At 39.2% G+C, this 18,800-nt stretch overlaps 1 protein-coding gene and 1 long non-coding RNA gene across 2 annotated transcripts; both read right to left on the bottom strand.

The window, feature by feature from the left end:
• Positions 1 to 1,228: 1,228 nt before the first annotated feature.
• On the bottom strand, positions 1,229 to 8,169 carry LOC148877582 (GDSL esterase/lipase At5g45920-like). Its single transcript, XM_088942177.1, has 5 exons — positions 7,388 to 8,169; positions 6,993 to 7,223; positions 3,957 to 4,024; positions 3,666 to 3,830; positions 1,229 to 1,683 (listed from the first exon to the last, which is right to left on the bottom strand). Exons 1-5 carry the CDS (start codon positions 7,484 to 7,486, stop codon positions 1,500 to 1,502), a joined length of 747 nt encoding a protein of 248 aa, XP_088798303.1. The 5' UTR covers positions 7,487 to 8,169; the 3' UTR covers positions 1,229 to 1,499.
• A 1,523-nt stretch (positions 8,170 to 9,692) lies between these two features.
• Positions 9,693 to 10,978, bottom strand: LOC148877581 (uncharacterized). Its single transcript, XR_016105830.1, has 3 exons — positions 10,258 to 10,978; positions 10,053 to 10,107; positions 9,693 to 9,937 (listed from the first exon to the last, which is right to left on the bottom strand). It is a non-coding gene; the product is annotated as an uncharacterized LOC148877581 (long non-coding RNA).
• Between the last annotated feature and the right edge of the window lie 7,822 nt (positions 10,979 to 18,800).

Raw genomic sequence — 18,800 nt, 5'->3', positions numbered from 1 at the left:
TGCATTTCTCTTCTAGACTTAATGCTTCCTCCTCTTCCTCCATCAACCTTCGACTATAGTTGAAGTCCCTATACGAGTGAATAAAAATACAAGAGCCTCAACAAGCGCTCACTATGAGCAGGTAGAGCTCAAGGTGAGCATAAGTTGACAACTGATTAATGAGTCCATTATCTAGATCAATAATGGACTTTGCATTAATTTAGGGTCATTTACTTGGACACCCTCTATTTATTAAAATCTACCCTCTATTTTGTGTATTACTAAAATATACCCTATAGTTTGTGTATGTTTAGGGATGCTCAACAAAAACCAAAAAACTTAACTGAACTTTGGAAATTAAACTAATCAAATCGATTTTGGTTTGGTGTTTTGATAAAACTCGATGGTACCAATTTAATTTGTTTTTTGGTTAACCTAAAAGAAAAGCCTACAGTTAATCAAACCAACCACTATGTTTATTTATATATATGTGTTATATTTTTAATTGTCTATTTACAATATAATATATTATATATTTATATATTTTTTATAATATATTAAAAATATAAACAAATCAAAAATCCAAAAATCCAAAACGGTCAAGAACCATACTGATTGACCAGTTAACTGATTACTTTTGGGGCAATTTTGGTTCACGGTTTTTTATAAACTGGTGATACCATTTCAATTTCAAAAAATAGCTCATGCTTTGGTTAACCGAACCATGAGCACCCCTAATATGTTTTACTTAATTGACCCTCCATCAAGAACTATTTGTATTTTCATGTGGAAATAGTCACACGACCCCTTATTAAGGGGCATTGGTCTAAGGTTTTTATTCCAAAAACAGTCCTAATAATTCTCTTTTCAACCTTATAGAAAATAAATATGCCCCTTATTAAGGGGCATTGGTCTAAGGTTTTTATTCCAAAAACAGTCCTAATAATTATCTTTTCAACCTCATAGAAAATAAATAAGTCCTCTCCCTACATTATAACTTTGTTTGGAAAAGAAGTGGATTACATGTGATATGAGAACTTTTATGAGTATTTTTGAAATAAAAAACCTTAGATCCATGCCCTTTAACATTTTCTACTCACTTTAAGAGGTCTAGTGGCCACTTTCAAATAGAAATACAAAAGGTTCCTAACGGGGGGTTGGATAATTAAGTAAAATAATTGCAAACCATAGAAGGTATTTTAGTAAAACACAAACTAGAACATAAATGCAATATTGAACAAGAAAGAAATTACCAAAGCTGACAACAAAGTTCTAAGAAACTGATGATGAGAAACAGTTATTTACAGAACAGCACTAGTCAAATGAAAACACAGCATACATCTAGCTTAGAACAACAGCCTCCCCATGCAAAAAAAAGGCTAACAACCCATCAGAGGCCTTACATTAATAGTACTTTGCATTTGTCTGAGATATTGTTTTAACTGTAAGTAATTAAGATCAAACACCCCACAAAAAAAAAAAAAAAAACAAAGCCATCATTCACCTTTGAAGCCGCAGCTTTATATGTATGTATATATATGTGACCAATCCTGGAAAGCTTTGAGAGGATCACGAGGATCAATATCTGCCAAGAGAGGGAGATCAACAGGTAGGGTTTCAAGACTCAAGCCGCCCTGACTAAGCCTTTCCACAATCTCTTCAAACACAAGTTTGTTACCAATGGAGGTGAGGTGCAACCCATCTCTGCGCAGTTTCAGTGGCAAAACATATGATAATAAACTACTAAATGTTTCCAATATGTTACGTTACACGGAAAAACGAGAACGTACATTACATTAATTCTGAAACAGGAAATAATGAAGCATAATCAAGTTTCAACTACTGCCTACAGGCGAGGTCTGGGTTTGGATCCTCTGTTGCATCAAAATAGGGAGAGGAGTACAGAATTATATGCAATTTACCAACCACTAAGGATGGGGCGTTATACTTCAGATGCTAGTACCATTTGAGATTTGAGTATTTGGACCTGGTTGGCTTTGTGGATATTATAGTTTTAGCAGGCAGTACATTAGTGTACCAGTACTATTTCGAAAACTGAACCATATCTAAAGGACAGATCAAAGTTGGACCCGACTTTTCAATGAACCGGTGAAGCTGAGAGGTGAACAGATCAAACCAACAATACCAAAAAATCTAGGACAATTATTTTAAAATTTAGTGAAATCTATGGTTTGTTCTCCTAAGAAATTTTTATTGGTTTTCTGATTGTATTGTTCCAAACTCCTTTAATTTGTATTGTGAAAAATTCGATCTTTCACCCAGTTGTACAAAGCTATTAAAATTTATAAGATAGAAGAATTTATAAAAACCTCTCATAGCAAAAATAGCTGAAACAAATACACCACTGTTCCACTAAGCTTATTTAACTAAAATTCTTATCCCAGGCTTAAAAAAGAAAAACAAACATTAAGTAAAATATTATCCCATAATCCCATTCACAAAATAATATTTACCACAATAGAATTTATTTATTACCTGTTAACGGGATATATTGCTAGATCCAAAATAGGAATGCACCTTCAGAGGTATAAATACAAACTGTTCTTTCAATTCAAGAATGGATTACTTGAACTTAATGGCTGTGTTCGATGCTGTGTAACCAAAAATAATGCCTCACATCAGCCGTGCACAAGTAGGGATACCATTGGTATTTGAAAATTCGATTTTAAATTCAAGATTCGACATAGTTTAATCAAATCCCATTTATTATATAATTCATATATATAATATAAAATATTTAAATATTTTAGGTAATTCATATATAAAATATTTAAATTATATAAATAATTTATATATTTATGTTCTTTATATAAATAAAATATTTATTTTAGTCCAATTTGGATATCAATTTTTCTAATCAAATTCAAATTTGGATATTGCTTAATTGGGTGTGGGGTATATATTAGGGGTGCAAGTCAGGCGGGTTGGGCCGGGTTTATGGTCAACCTAGGCCAAACTCTAAGATTTGGGCTAAAAGGCCCGAACCCAATGTCAAGCCCTATCTTCTAAATCTAAGCCTAACACATATTGTAATTTGATGCACTTGGGTTGGGCTTGGGTTTGGGCTGTGCTTGGATTGTAAATGTACCTGCTCTAAAATTATACATATATGTATGTATATAGAGACTGGTCTCGGATCAAGTTTGGATTACCTATGGACTAGGCCCGAATTCAGTCCAAAAGAATAAAAGAAAAATCTCGAATTATTGGACCCAGGCCCAGCCCAAGCATAAAAATCTAAGCTCAGCCTATATAAAATTTCGGGCTGAATCAGTTTGGGCTCAGCTGAGCTAATCCGGACTCAATACATGAAACAGTCTCCTTACATGCTCAAGCATGTATTTCTATTAACGACTTAGCGATGGGTCCAAACTCAGAGCTAATCAGCAAATCCGGATCGCCCCAAAAGGGCACTAATGTTGGCAGAAAAGTCTATGTAGTATTTACAGAAATATAGGGTCATGTCATGCAGACGGGTTCAACCCAACTTCAAAACCGGAAGTGGATCGAATTCCGCATTATTTACATAACAGGTGACTTCCCCAATAAAAATGAGGTTCTAATGGCCCCTCCCCAATACCCATGATGGGTAAGACACCACCTTGGGATTTTGGGTTGGCTTCTGCATGGAATTTAAGGAATAATAAAGGGAAGAGTGGATTTACCTAAGACAAGCCTTCTCCCAGCCAGGAAACTGCTGCATCTTGGACCAGAGATCAATAACAGCAACTCCACATTCTCCGGCAACCTCGATGCAGGCTTTGGCATAAGCGCCGGCAGCCTGGTTCGTTCTCTCAGGCAAACCGGAGGGGTTATCTCCGTAAGGATGTCTGCATTTATCACAATTATATCTTCTGGTTACAACTGTACGTAAAAGGACTTTAGACCGGACAACCATAAGTAGTAATTGAGACTTGTTGTAAAGATAAGAAATAATTGAAGTAGAAAAGCCGTACTTGAGGCGTCCGTCTTCATCGATGGGAGGTGGAGTGATGAGGAGTACCAAAGTGGTAGGCCATCGCTTCTGCATCCAAATATGTAATCACATTTTTATAAGCGACGATATGGAAATATTGCAAAGCACCTATACGCCCTATTGTCGAACGCTTGGTGGATGAGCCACGCACACGGCAGACGGGCCCAGAAGTGTTAGCAGGCCTCGACTAAATGACACACTTGGTGCTACGGCTGGGCCCCTTAGGCCTGCCTACACCCCTTGAAAATATCCAAAATCCCAAACCTTTTATATTTTGAATATCATTGGAATCTGACTTGTTGATATAGTACAATACAATATACTCTCTTTTTTTTCCTTTAATTATTAATGTTTCTTTACCTTTTTCTTTAAAAAAAAAAGAAACCTAAGTTTTATATATTTTTTTGATACGTTTTTTGGCTGACCTATTTGAGTATTTGTTAAATCTTTGTACATCATTGTGATGGATGGCTTAGATCTTTGGGGTTAATTCGTTACATCATTTACTATTACCACTTTCATGGCCTAGCACATTTGAAACCGTCGCAGTACAACACTTGGAGTTTCAATATTAATTTATTAAACTTGAAACATGAATATATTGGTGTAGATCTTTTGTAAGGACATTGTGACTAGAAATATCTCTTGTATAGTATTGAATAGAAGAAGAACAAAATTGCTTCTAAAGGTAAGAGAGTTTTAGGGTTTTAGAAATGTACGACAATGCACGTGAAATACTATTAATTCCTCCAAAGAAATAATGGTGGAAGGGGTTGTTTCTCATGACACACAAGTACAAAATAGAGGGCTAAGTGTTACACCCCACAAAGTACATGGGTTCCCCATGACAACATGATCACAGAATCATCTTTTAGTCTTCTTTAACTTGTATTGCAAAGAATATATATATATATATAATGGACATAATACCTAAAGAGGTTCCCAAAGTGCATGTGATGTGATCATGGTCATGCCCTCATCCTTTCCTTAGCAGTGTTGATGACCTAATAACTGAGATGATATCAAGGCACTGGATCAAACCCATGTAATTGCAAGCTATTTGTGGTAAAAAGTCAGTGGACCTCACATGCACCTTACTCCGTGCCTCTGCCTACCATTTAAATGTGTTATATGTATAATAATACCCAAAAAAAATCAAATGACCATGTTTTGCAATTGCTTTAGGCTCAGTTTGGGAATAGTGCAAATACAAGGCTTTGAAATATTATATACAAAGTGATGCATTGAATATTATTTATATTTATACTCTTTCCAAACAAAGCCTTAGGTGGAAAAGGGAGAATAGAGAGGAGAATAAAACAAATCAAACAAATTCTCCCACATAACAAGTTTGGGGTGGAAGGAGACCTCCCACCTCTGGCCACTATGTTCTGGTTTATTTTGACAACAAGAGCCGCAAAGATAGACTTCATCCACTCACCTCCATTATCTGTTACCAATTTCATCATTGATAATCTGAACCCATCACGTGGAAATGCCCATATATTTAATCAGTCCACCAATGGGTCCTTTCCTTCTTTATTTTCTTTTCTTTTATAATTTTGGCAAGAGTAGCTAACTAGCTATTATTTCTAATTAGAAGTCTCTTAAAAATAAGCAAAGCTTGTTTTTGGGCCTAAGGTAGGGGCCTATAATCTATTGGGTGGAAACTTGTTATCTTCTATTGGCAAGGACTAATAGGCGTGGGAGCAGTGGGAGTAGGGTTGCAACTTGGGCTGGGTTTGGTTGAAGCTTGGGTTAGGGTTGGAATATATAAATCCAATTTGACTTCGGGTTGGTTTAAATTGAAACTTTGATCGACCCAACCAAATCTGAGCTGGACTTAACTTCATATTTCTATATATAAGTATTATATAAATATGTATTTATATGTATACAATTACTTTTATATAGGTGTATTTATGCATCTATGTATATGCAATTATCCATCCATCTATTTATGCATCTAAAACATGTTACCTGTGTTCTTTATACATGTAATAACGTTAATATATTGAATCTATAATAAATATATTTGGCAAAAGGAAACAGAGAAGTTGGGCTAACCTGAACCCAACCAGAACTTTTTGGGTTGGGTTAGGGTTGGCCTCAACCTGAGCAAACCCAGCCCTATCACCCCTAGGTGGAAAGTTCCTATAATAGTAAACCATCTATTACCCAAAATACCCTAAACAGCAAACTTTGTCAGAGGTCATAAATATAACTGGTTGTAACCAGCTAGTGGGATTCTCTTTTGTTGGAGCTGAACTTCTCTCTGGAACTGGAAGAGGATCTGACTACCACGGTTGAACTCTCCCATGATGATTAGGTAGGGGTTACTGCCGCACATCAGCATGAATTTCATAAAGGGGTGGACTGTGGAGAGAGGAGGCGGGGGGGATAGTGTCTACTGTCTAGTTGGAATTAAAGAAAGGTTATCAATTTGCATCTGCAGCAACAAACGAAGAGACAATTGGGCACTCCTCGAGAACACACATTGCTTGGCAACACCTATCTCTTTCTCTTAATTGGCTTATTTTGGCCTTTATTTGTATTCACTATTCTCCCACCCCGTACAAAGAACTTCCATTGGAGAATTAATGGGGTTAATGCTGCATCAACCCTCAGAGACCTCAACTTGTCTCATGAGCACTAAGTATGGTCACACCCACACTCACCCAACTATAGTCACCAGAGTTGCCATGAAATTAATCATGGACCATTAAGATAGGGCGTAGCTTTGCTTTCTCTGGTTCAGTCCCCCATTTTTATCACTCTCCTCCTTAGTGGTTGGTAGTAATAATAGATAGTTCATAGCTATTGCTTGTTTTCTCTCGATCGACGCTTCTTTAGTTCTAGTTTCTTCTACGCGAGATGGGAAAGGGGGGGGGTGCAATGAAGCTGACTCTGGCACATTTCTTACCTATCTTTCTGTCGTCACCTTTCTTTCTTGTAGAACTTCTTGCAGAAAGGGGACTTGAAGAGAGAGAGAGAGAGAGAGAGAAAGAGAGAGAACCTTAATAAAAGAGATGATAGAATGGAGATTTTTCTTGTATTCTTGGAGAGGCACATGTTGGAAAGCACTGCTTCTGTCAGGAAGAGAAGCATCGTTGGCGCCGAAGAAAACGGTCATCGCCAAAGGCGCACCACCACCATCTCCCACTTCCGCTGCCGGGAATAACCTCTCCGCGACGTGCAGAGCCCATCGGGTGTTGTACCCACTATAACCTCGGAGCACCACGTCAACCTTCATCCACCCACAAAACAAAATATCCAAACCGTTAACCCTAATCCTCGTCTCTGACGAAATGATCGGTTCAAAAACAATCAGAAAAAGAAAGAAAAAACCAAGTATACATATCTTCACTATAAAGTCACAAGCAATTGCAAGAGTATATATAAGAAGAGTACCGTGCGAGAGAAATTGTTGGCAAGAGCCGCTCCCCAGCCTCCCTCACCAAAGGATTCTTCCGTGATGGAGTCTCCAAACAGAACGATCTTCGGTCTCATCTTTCAGGAATTAATAATCTGTTAGTGTGCGATTGGATATCCTTGTTCTTCTATCTTCAAACTAAACTCCGAAGTGACTTGGCGCTATATTTGTTCACTGATTCCTTCACCTCACCTGGCTCTTCTAAGTAAATATACAGATGCAGCCCCTCTAGCTTCTCCTTCTCTCTCACTAAAGCTGCTCCACCGTAAATGCCTAACCAAATAATTGCATAGCCATAAAAAGAAGGTAATCTAAGTATAGATTTTTATTACAGAGACAAGGGGACTGATGTTACTCACTCATGGATTTCCACTTCAATCTCTCTCCACTCTCTCTCTCTATCGTCTTTTGACAAGACTAAAGTTCTAGATTGCCCCCTCTTAAGAAAGGGAAATATCAAATATCAATTAGGTCAGACTGTGTTAGCCCAACTACTCAAAGAACGGGTTGGGCCTGGGCAGACCAGATTCAAAGAGGGAGTCCTCCACTGCTGATTCCTCTAGGGAAATTTGGGAAACCCACGCCCACCCCACAAATTTTAACCTCACCTTACACTCACAACCACACTTATAACATCATAATCCCCTTCCCTTTGTAGTCCCACCATGTAGATCAATTGGACAAAACGATGCTCCTCATTGCTCTCACAGAAGAAGCTTTGATCACTTGTAAAGAAATTAAAGGGGGCCGGTGATGGGGCAATCACTTCCACTTCAAAGACAGTATAAACTGAAGGCTCTAAGACACAGGATGAATGTTTCCTTTAATAAAGCTTGACTAATCAAGTATAGCCGCCCTCTTCTGAATCGGAGCAAAGCGTTAAATGCCGATAAGAGAGATCCTGCTCCACAATCCATGAACCGTCATGATTGTACATTTGTACAATTGTACTCTCAAGCCTGGACTCTGAACCCAGCTGCACTATGCGCTATTTCTGTAGCCGCTACTCAGTACTCACAGTTAGTAAATGCACCACGAGGGTAGTTTAGTCAATTAACAATTATCAGGGTTTTTTCTTTACTTCCCATCTTATCCTTGTTTCGGATTTTATCATATCCGATTCGATATCTGATTAAATGTTATATAATTACATGAAGATTAATTATAATTAAGAAGTGGTTGACATTTTTTTTCCTTCTTTTGAATTATTAGATTTTTCTCTATTTCAAACATGCATAATAAGTTGGATTAGAATCCAAAAACTGGTGGGATCTGAATCCGGCTTACTTTTGAGCAGCGAGGCCCACAACTCACAAGTGACGTTTAGCAAGGGGCCTGCCCATATGTGGCAGCCGTTCTGTTTAGAGATGGAATGGGTCGGATTTACCCGATGGAATCAAATTAAACGAAATTGATTACACAGGTTCTGATTCTGATTCTGATCAGTTTTGTTTCTCGATTATAAATGGGTAGATACCAAATTTTGCTTTTCTGAATTGATTAAGTCCCGAATTTAATTACATAATCAAGAATATAGAAAGGTCTTATGATCTTTTTGTAACTATTATTATATTTTATGTGTTGTAAGGGTAATTTTTATATAATATAAAAGAAAGTTTTCGTTTAAAAAGACTTGTTTTATCAAAATATAAACAGTTTGCTATTTAGAGCCATTTCTATTAGGTTATATTGTCAAAAATGACCCAATTATCCCAATTAATTGTTGGTTTGATTCTAATCCCAAGTTTTGTATGTCGATTATCAAAGACCAATTCCACCCTATCCGGAACCAGACCAGACCCATTAACAGCTCTAACTCTACGAGGTGGAGAATGGAGTGTAGAACAAAACTATAATCCAAAGCGTTGCTTAATTAACGTCTGAATTACCAAGTATCACAACCATGGACGGAAATTAATGGGTCAGTCAATCTGTTTAATCACTTGGTAGCCATGTCGTGTTCCACACGGGCAGAGCTGGTCTTCTTTATTCAAATGTCCGGTCCGTTGGATTCGAATGTCTCAGCAGGCTCTCAGCTTTATTGTTTTGGTGGATCATTTATGCATGATTCTCTGTCTATAAACCACTTTTAAAGTATACCTTGAACTTTCCACCCACTTTGACTATGGAAAAGGAAAATATGTCAAGATTAAGTGGCCAAGTCTTATTTAATGGCAAAGAAGAAACAAAGAGATCTTGATTCTTCACTTCACTAAATCTATCCATTTCATTTCAAGAGAGAGAAAACTAAGAGGGAGGAGGAAACAAAAGAAGAAAAAGTAAGGGTAAATTACAAAGACCCCCTTTATATTTTGTTTTGCAATAAAGATCTTTCTGTATTATGACTGAGACAAAGACCTCCTTTCCGTTAGTCTTTTGTAGGCCATTGTAATATTTTCTAATCTCAAACTATTTTTTTAATAACTATTCGAACAAGAAAAATACTGTTTATCTTCCCCGATCATAGCAGCGGCGGTAATTCCCATATGGGAATGGGATCGTGAGGCTGATAAGCGTCAAGCACCTTACTGGTGAAACAGCTCGAACATTAACCCAGCAAAAAGAAGTTTGAACTAGAGATTAGAAAGAGAAAATTAAAAAGAGAAACAGGGAGAAACAGAGATCGAATTGTGTTCGGCTTACTTGCATAGGACGATAAGCATACGACCAGTCCCAAGTAGACAAAATATATAGCATACTGCATTTCACCCAAAAAAATAACAAAAGTGAGAAGAATACAAACGAAGATATGAAATGATGATCGAGTAATGAATACCATTTTAATTTAATTTAAATTAAATATCCAAAATGATGAAATGAGGATTTTGAAAATCTTGGGGAATCAAACCTTGGCGACTTCTTTAGTCATTTTCTTCAAATCCAACTAGTTTTTTCCAAACCCATTCACCACATCTCCGAATAGAAGGAAGAAAACAGGCATGGCAGAGCCATGAACCACAGCTCTTATGCTTCCCGCTATCATCAGAACCCAATCATATTTGTCTGCAAATGAGAAGAGCTGGTAAAAGGGAAGGCTTTGTTCCTTTTCTTCTCAGCCTCTTGCAAGCTTTTACCTTCTATAGTTTCCGCCATTCGAGCTGCAACCGAAGGCTTCTGCAACTTTCACCTGTAGAAAGGAAATAATGTAAAGGGCGAGCAAACTCAAGAACCTCAGAACAACCTTGCGTCGTATTGCCAGTGGAAAGGAAACATTCACTGGAACCGCAACAGTATTCCTCATTGGTGGATTGACAAGATTGAACTTAGTCGTGTCAGTTTGTGGATTGAAATTCCCAAAGCCCTCCGCAACGATGTAGAAATCATATCCATGGATATGAATGGGTGGTTCTCGGCTGAGAAGATACAAGTTCATCGTTTTGTACCCTGTTCATCGTCTTCAACCGAAGAGGAGAGCGACAAGGCACGGACCACGTGGAAGAAGAAAAAGGAGGAGAGAAAGGGGAAGGGGAAGAAGAAAGATTGGGGAGAGAGAGAGAAATGTAAAGGAAACTAAGGTAGAGGAGATTATCGCCTGTTGTTCGTGTATCATGAGGTCGGGGAAAATGAACGGGACGAAAGGCTAAACGAAGAGGGTCTTTGTCTCACGGTCAGGGGATCTTTGTCACAAAACAAAGTACGGGGTTTTTGCCACAGACCCTATAGTACGGAGGGGTCTTTGTAATTTATCCAAAAAAATAATTGATGAATCTTCAATCTTAAAAATACCTACCTAAGCAAATGCTATTTCAAATACTAAACTGATTGATTATTCTGATCTATTTTCCTTTATGCAGTGATTGTTTTGAAGGAAAAAGTAAGAAAATGTAGGAAATCTTTCAAAACTTAGATAGGTTTTCCTACTTTTCCTTCAAACAAAACATAGTCTTAAATTTTGACTTTCTTTATTCATATAAATTTTTCAAATTTTTATATCTTAATTCCATTGCAAATTTTGAGATTCCATTGTTAGTACTGTTTGTTAGAAAACCAAGATACTGCAGACTCGATTTCTCATTGATGAATCATAGAGTACTGACTACTAGTGAGGTAATTTATTATGGACCACGTTAAATCTTTAATTAATCACCCTAGTAAAGTACGTGCAGGCCCATCTGCATCAAAAATTGAAGGGTTGCTATCACCCAGATGGACCATAATCCCACTTACTCCATTATTGCTCACCTTTGAAGTATCAATACCACAGCTATGTCTAACTCAGTATCTCTTCGTGGTCCAGATGCTGCACGCTAAGTGACTCTTATATATCCATCTACAAATTGCACAAATAACAAAAACTCTTCAATGAAACCAAGATCACTTCGTAACTTGATGATTCATTTTATTTAACTCAAATTGTGGTGCTATTGATATCTTAATTCGGTTATAGTGCCATCGGCAATTTGGTGTAAGATGAACACGGTGGGCAACCGTCAGTGGCACAATTAGCGATGCAAACGGGGCCAGAGGTGAAAAAGTTGAAGAAAAGCATGGGCACTAAGGAAAGAGTTAATTAAAAATAATTTAGTGTACAACGGGCGGTACTGGACCGGCATGGCCCACGGCTCAAGCCCGTGCCGGTATGTGAGCCATTCCTCCCTCGGTATATTTTGGGGGATTGGTCTAACATGGCCCATGGTCTGAGTCTGAACAGGCCCGTACTAGGCTGGGCCGCGTTCAAGCTAAAGTTATTTATTTAAAAATTTTGAAAAAAAAAAGTTAAAATATTAATTTTATATGAATTTTCATGTATACAATTATTTATATATACAATAATTAAATAAAATAGTATAATAAAATTGAAAAAAATATTTATTTTATTAATATATTATATCATTATAATGTATATAATATATAATATATTATATATATTATATTTAAAATGTACATGGGTTGTGTCGGGCCGTGCCAACCCGCCGGCCACGGGTGGCACGGCATGACAGTGTAGGCCATGCCAGCCCGACCCGTTGACCTAAAACCCCAAGCTCGACACGGGCTTTCAGCCCTGGTCATGAACCCAAGGATACTGACCCAAAGGAATGCTGAAGACGAGAATATCAGGGAGATGGTAACGAACTATTAAGGATGGCAATCTGTCTGAGGTCATCGTGGAAGGGTCGAAGTTGTCCGAACCCCGACCTCGAGTAGAAGACGAGACCCCCTCTACGGAGGTCGGCCGCTCTGCTTGAGGTTCGGGTCCCTCAAACCGGGCTGGCCCGACGTCAAGTAAAGGCACTTCTCCTAAAAGATTCAAAAAGGAGCACTCTAGCGAAAAGCTAGCCTCACCAACAAGAGCTAAGGACCGCACCTCAGCACCCCCGGGCTCACTAGAATCACTAGGTAACCTATCTATGCTAGCACTAAACATATTGGACAGAAAAATGAAAAGAAAAAGGAAAAGGGGACAACTAGTGCAAGAAGACGAACACACCAAAGAAGGCGATAATGACCTCAGACACAAGGGGAGAAAATGGCGAGCTGAAGGACTCCGGTGCGATCTCAAGAAAGCTCAATTACATGATTTATGGCGAGGATAATGGGCCCTTCGGCCCCTATTTATAATCTACCACATCCAGTAAGTGATGGTTGAGATCTACGCGATCTGACGACTCCCATGAAAATTGGCTACACGCTAGCCGAGGACAAAATTGGTTGAGTGCGTCCTTTGATGTCCGTGGAATTTATAAACAGTGTGACGTCTACGCATAGCCGAGATGCGATCCAGGTCATTTCCTGGTTGAATTGAATGACTGAACAGATCCGACCAACGGTCCGCCCTCTATGTCACCTAGACTTCGTGCCAAATCCACATGGACTCATCATGAACTCCCCGCGTCGGGTTAAGACCCATGGCCCGAGAAGTGGGGGGCAATTGATGAAGGGTGATTTGGCATGACCTAGTAAGTAGAGGTCACGTAGATACGACCTGCTCAAGGGATGACAACACAACGAAAACCACCTCGGCATAAAGGCACCTCGACAGCTAATTTAGTTCAGAGCCAAAGAACCGAAGTACCAGTTCAGGGCTAAAGAACCGAAGCGCCATGTAATCGACTCCAGAAGCCTCCCCAACAGACTCCAAATATCCCGGGATCACATCTAATAACAGGGCTCTTCCTCACTCTGCCCGAATCGGAGGAATGCGATAAACCTTATCAATTGACGCATTGCTCTCCTCAAAAAATGAAACGGATCTTATCTATGCAGCCTGTAGATCCCAGAGCTTTTTAGTAAGATTCACGACTACTCCACTTTATAAGGACATCGAGCCTCAAGGCAAAGGTACGCGCAGTTATTTGCTCACTAGCACTCTAGCACTCTAGCACTCAAGTATTCAGCTCACATCCAAAATATAGCACTGACTTAAGCATCAGAGCGACCTCGCCGAGTTAGCCACCCCGGGTTCTCTGATCTTTTATCTTGCAGCTTGGTCCAGCTCGCCATGCGACTAGGGTCCAGATCATCTTCCAGTTAGGAGTATCCAGATCGCACCATCAGTCCTAGACTTGGACACTGTTAGACAGTCTTGTATGCCCTTAGCTTCAATCAAAATGATGTACTTTATGAATTTATTGTAAATGAATAAAAGTGCATATTTGATTCATGTTCCCTTGGTATGTTTCTGTGTAATACCCTTAAACTGGACACTTAATGAGACTCGTGTTAGTTTAGAATGTTCACAGCCAGTGGGTCGGTCTGGGGAGACCTATCCTGACAAGGCTGACACTGTGGTGCCACCAAGTCGGTTGGGGTGGCTTGTCTCAGCTACTAGGGTTTGACCCTAGGCACACACAGTGTGGGATTAATTGAATCTTTGAACTGGACCAGATTTCCAGTATTGCCATGGACCTTGGAGATTGATGGGCAAAACTGGAAAGTTACACCCGACCCCTATACTCGATTATGATACTGCACTAGGTGTCAGATTGGGCTGTCTTTGATGTACCAATCAGTGAGATCCTTAGCGGGGGTCAAAACCTGGGTATGTTGGGACAGTCTGAGAATTCATCTGAGTGGGTGATCATAGTGACAGGATCAACCCCTTTGTCGGACAAAGGTAATGATCGGGGATGCACTCTCACTAATGGAAACCAAGACTGTCGGCAGCCGATTTCAATCGTTGAGATTTGTTTTGCAAAATATATTTTATATGAGATATAAAAGTATATATATTATGGTTTCGAAATGATTTGCAAAAGGTTTTAATTCTCGGGATCCATACTTGAGAGAGCAACACTGTTCCTTGCAGCCGAGGGAGAGGTCCTCTCTTGTCGGGCGGTGTATGATCATTATGGGCTAAGAGGTTAAGTGTAAGACCATTGAGGTTAATACCTGATGGGATAATCTTGCATCTGCCCACAGTTCTTGGGTGTTACAAGGTGACTTGGCCCAGGGACCACTTAGGGTAAGTGTTGGGCCCATAGAGCCCATCTGATGGGTTTCAGAGGGTGCACTGTCCATAACAGTGTATTCGGCCAGGCCTTGTAACAAAGGCTGGGCTGAACCCATTTGGCTAATGTGCAGATCAATGTTTGGGTCCCACGCCATACAAGGAAGTCCAACTGGGCAGCAGTTTGGAAGGCTTAATGAATACATAACCCTAAATGGGCCTTAAGCCCATTTCGATCTGGGCTAATTTGATTAGTCTTTAAGGGGTGAATTCTGAGATAAGATCAGTTGATAGGATTGGGCCCACACCCTATCCACTTAGAAAGTCCAAGATCCAAATTAGATTTAGATTTGGAAACTTCCTAATTAGATTAGGAGCTGGCTGATCTAATCCACAGATAAGATAAGGATTATCCCTTATCTTAAAGGGACTTCTAATCTAGATATGATTTGGGTTAGCAACTCCTAATGGGATTAGGAGCTGATCCCTCTAAGCCTATAAAAGGAAGAGGGGGTGGCAGCCTTTAGACATCCAACACAATAGACAACCAGCAGTCTTGTCTTCAGAGCTGAGATCACAGAAGAGAGAATTCTGCACCCTACAAATTCTCTTTAGCCGCCTCCTTCCTGCAGCCACCGCCTATAGCAGTTCGATCTCCTTTCCTTGGGAGAAATCAAGATTGGATCTTGATTCCAATCTTTTGGAGAAAAGATTGGTACGAGTTGTATTCACAAGCCATCTAGGTGATTCTTGGGAAGAATCAAGTTCTTAGGAAGGACACTGCTGATTCTGCTCCACTTTGCACTGCACCATCTTCAGTGGGAGCAGATTTTGGTTTCTACCTTGGGCATGAACACCTTCATTGAGAGATATTATTTCTCTGTATCAGGTATTATCTCTCTCTCTCTCCTCCTTTTGGTTCAGATCTGGTTCAGTTTATGGTCCAAGAATAATCCTTGAAAATATGATTTTCTAAATAGGGAATTCGATTCCTAGTTGAAGGGAAAGAAAAATTTTTGAAATTCGCCCCCTTTATTCCGCAATCTTGGGTGTCCATATGATGGATTTCCTATCCCTTCAGACACAATTCAGGAATGACCAGAATAAATTCTTATAAGTGTTAAAGTTATAAAGACTTGAAACTATATTATATGTTAGGTTTTTATTTTAATTTTCTCAAAAATTATGCCTCATCTTGTGCCTCAAGTGTTTGGAAGCCCTTGAACTTATATTACAACTCTAGGTTTTCAAACACTTGATCAACCACTTAAACACTCACTACCCGGAAATTGTGTTTTATAGTCAAGGCATTTTATTTTGCAATGAACATGGTAACTGAACAGAAGTTTTCAATAGAAATCATCCATTAATGCATGATAAATATACTTTATAACTAAATGGAATTAACTGGCCATAATAATAAACTACTAGCCGTTTATAGAACTTGTTTCATTTTCAAATACAAACTAAAAGAGCTACCAATTTGGAAAGTATATAGAAGGTGATGAATGGGCAAGTTAGGCTTAACAACAAATAGGGATTTTGAATAGCATAACAATTTAAAGGGCACCAACTAGTTAGGATGAGAACAACAAGAGTGATGGTGGACTGTGGGTCTGAAGGTTTCATGGCGACTTCAAGGTGGAGACACTTCCTAAAAGTGGAGGCTAAGAATTTTCTATTCGAGGAGTTTAAAATCAAAGGACAACTTAGCTTGAAGATAAGGGAGAAGTAGAAGGCAACTATATTGGTAGAAGGAAAAGAGACAATGGAATGCCTCATCAAAGATTTTTTGGTTGAGGCTACAAACAAAGGTGTCCAAGTTGGAAAAAAGAGTTACAGCAACAGGAAGAAGGTACATATTGGAATGCAGAAGGAACTATAGAGGATTCTACATTACCCTTATAGAATTCTTTGCCAAGGGTAAGAAACAATTGGTATGCTTCATAGAAGGAAAGGATAGCCAAGGTTGGCAGGGGGTTGTTGAAAGTCTTAAGGCTCTTCTGACTAACTGGAAGAAAGAAAAAACTGGAGATCTCTCAAGTGGAAGTACTATAAGCTCCCTCTGAACCTTCGGGCTCCAAGTATGGCCCTATAGCTTTGGCTCAAAGTATAGCCATCCCTACTGTGAACATCAATTTTAGGTGAGAAGTGTGGGAAAGGATGCTGGTAGTTGAAGGTAAAAGTCTAGTCTCCGATTGGAAGAAAGTTGCTGATCTTATGCAAGATAAGTTGAGGTTAAGATGTATTTTCATATTAACTCCTTTTGACAGTTTCAAAGTTGTACTCGATCCCCTTGATAATTTGGTAGAATTTTCTGCTAAGAGCTTCCAAGAAGTTTGGGGGTCTTTTGATGTGTTTCATTGGACTCCCTCATCTAACACAAAGACATTTTCGATTATGGATGGAGTGGTGACTTGGGTTTTAGGGCTGCCTTTTCATTTGTGGAAACATGAAGTAGCCTCTCTCATTGTTGTTCTTTGTGGTGCACATATCGATGGTGAATTTTGGGGAGATATTCGTTCAGCAACCCTCCTCTTGAATGGAGTCAAACCAGAGGAGATCCCTAGGAAAATAATTTTCTGTGGATGAATTGTTCATCCCAGTGTGGTTGGCTTCCTCCATTGAAGTTGCACTGTGAGGGGAAGGTCGGAAGGTAGAAGATGAACAAGTAGAGGCATAGGTGCTACATGGAAGGTTGGGATTGGAAGTTTAGAGGTCTGACAGAAAGATAGGATTAGAAAATCAAAGGTTTGACATAATTTTCAAAAAAAATGGATAAGCAGGCTTTGACTCCTACAAAAGAAGTGGGCATATTGGAAAGTCAAAAATGTGAAGACCAAGTTAATGGGCTGGCTTATTTAAATACCTATTCCCAGGTGGCAACTAAAGGCACCAAAAACAGACTTTTAAACACTTTAGGTGGTCTTTCCTTAAAAGGAAAACAATTTGAATTTAATTTAGCTGCAGATAAGACAAGGGAGTCTCCAATTAAGGGCGAAGAAGTGGGTAAAACTAGGGTGGCATCTAACTTAAGTTGTCACGTGAGGGCCCATATTAGCACTCATAAGCCTACATAATTGTGTGGGCCCATTTTTTCAGAAGGAAATGACCTAGTTAATTTGATTCCACTTGGCCCATATGCCAAATTGGAAAATGGGCCAAGTCTAGAAGGCCCACCCGCCTCAAAGGCACATGATCACTTAAGTAGTCACATGCCAAAGGGCCTCCTTTCGATGGATACTAACTATGGTCTATCATCTTCCTCAAGCCCTACGAATAAGGTTTTAGCCTCAACCCAGAATGGGAGCTCTTTACAGTGGATCTCGTCCAAGAAGCTATAGAATTTCTCATCTAATCGTCACAATCCCCAAAGTGTTAGACGCAGCCAATTAGAATTGGAGGAGGAAAACAACTCCAAGGAGGAGGAATTTTCTTTAGAGTCTAACATAGACGACACAGTCAGCCTTGGTAGTGTGGATCTACGACTGTCAAGGTCGATCTTAGAGGATGAAAGATTTCACACAGACTTGCTTTTCTTAGAAGATGATGCCTTAGGCCCATCAGAAGTCGTCCAGGAGGAAGTTTTGCAAACTCTCAAGTCATCAAAATTGGTAGTAAATTCAGCAAAGCCTACAAAGGTAACACAGGGGACACTTAACCCTGAACATATTCCCTTTTTAACAAAGTAACATGCTCTCTTCATCGAATCAGAGGAACATGAATTTTTCTGTTCGTAGAACAAAATTCAGTGGTTGGGGGACAAACTGCTAATGTGGATTTGGATGTTATAGTTAACACAACTTTAATAAAACCAAATGCACTTCCACTTTCTCCTCAGACACAAGGTTTGGCGGCATCCCCTGATTACCTTTCTAGGACTTTAGAACCTTTGTCCTCACCCATATTGGTATAGGTATGTCTGTTCATTTGGTTTTTGGTACTAATGTAGGTTATGTGCTTAAAACATGTATTCAGCTTCTCAACCAGAAAGAACCACTTTT

This window comes from Nelumbo lutea, chromosome 1 (assembly GCF_056320005.1).
Source record: "Nelumbo lutea isolate HS-2025 chromosome 1, American lotus-T2T, whole genome shotgun sequence".
NCBI lineage: Eukaryota > Viridiplantae > Streptophyta > Magnoliopsida > Proteales > Nelumbonaceae > Nelumbo > Nelumbo lutea.
The sequence above is the reverse complement of the archived record's forward strand: the minus strand, read 5'-3'. Positions and strand labels throughout refer to the sequence as shown.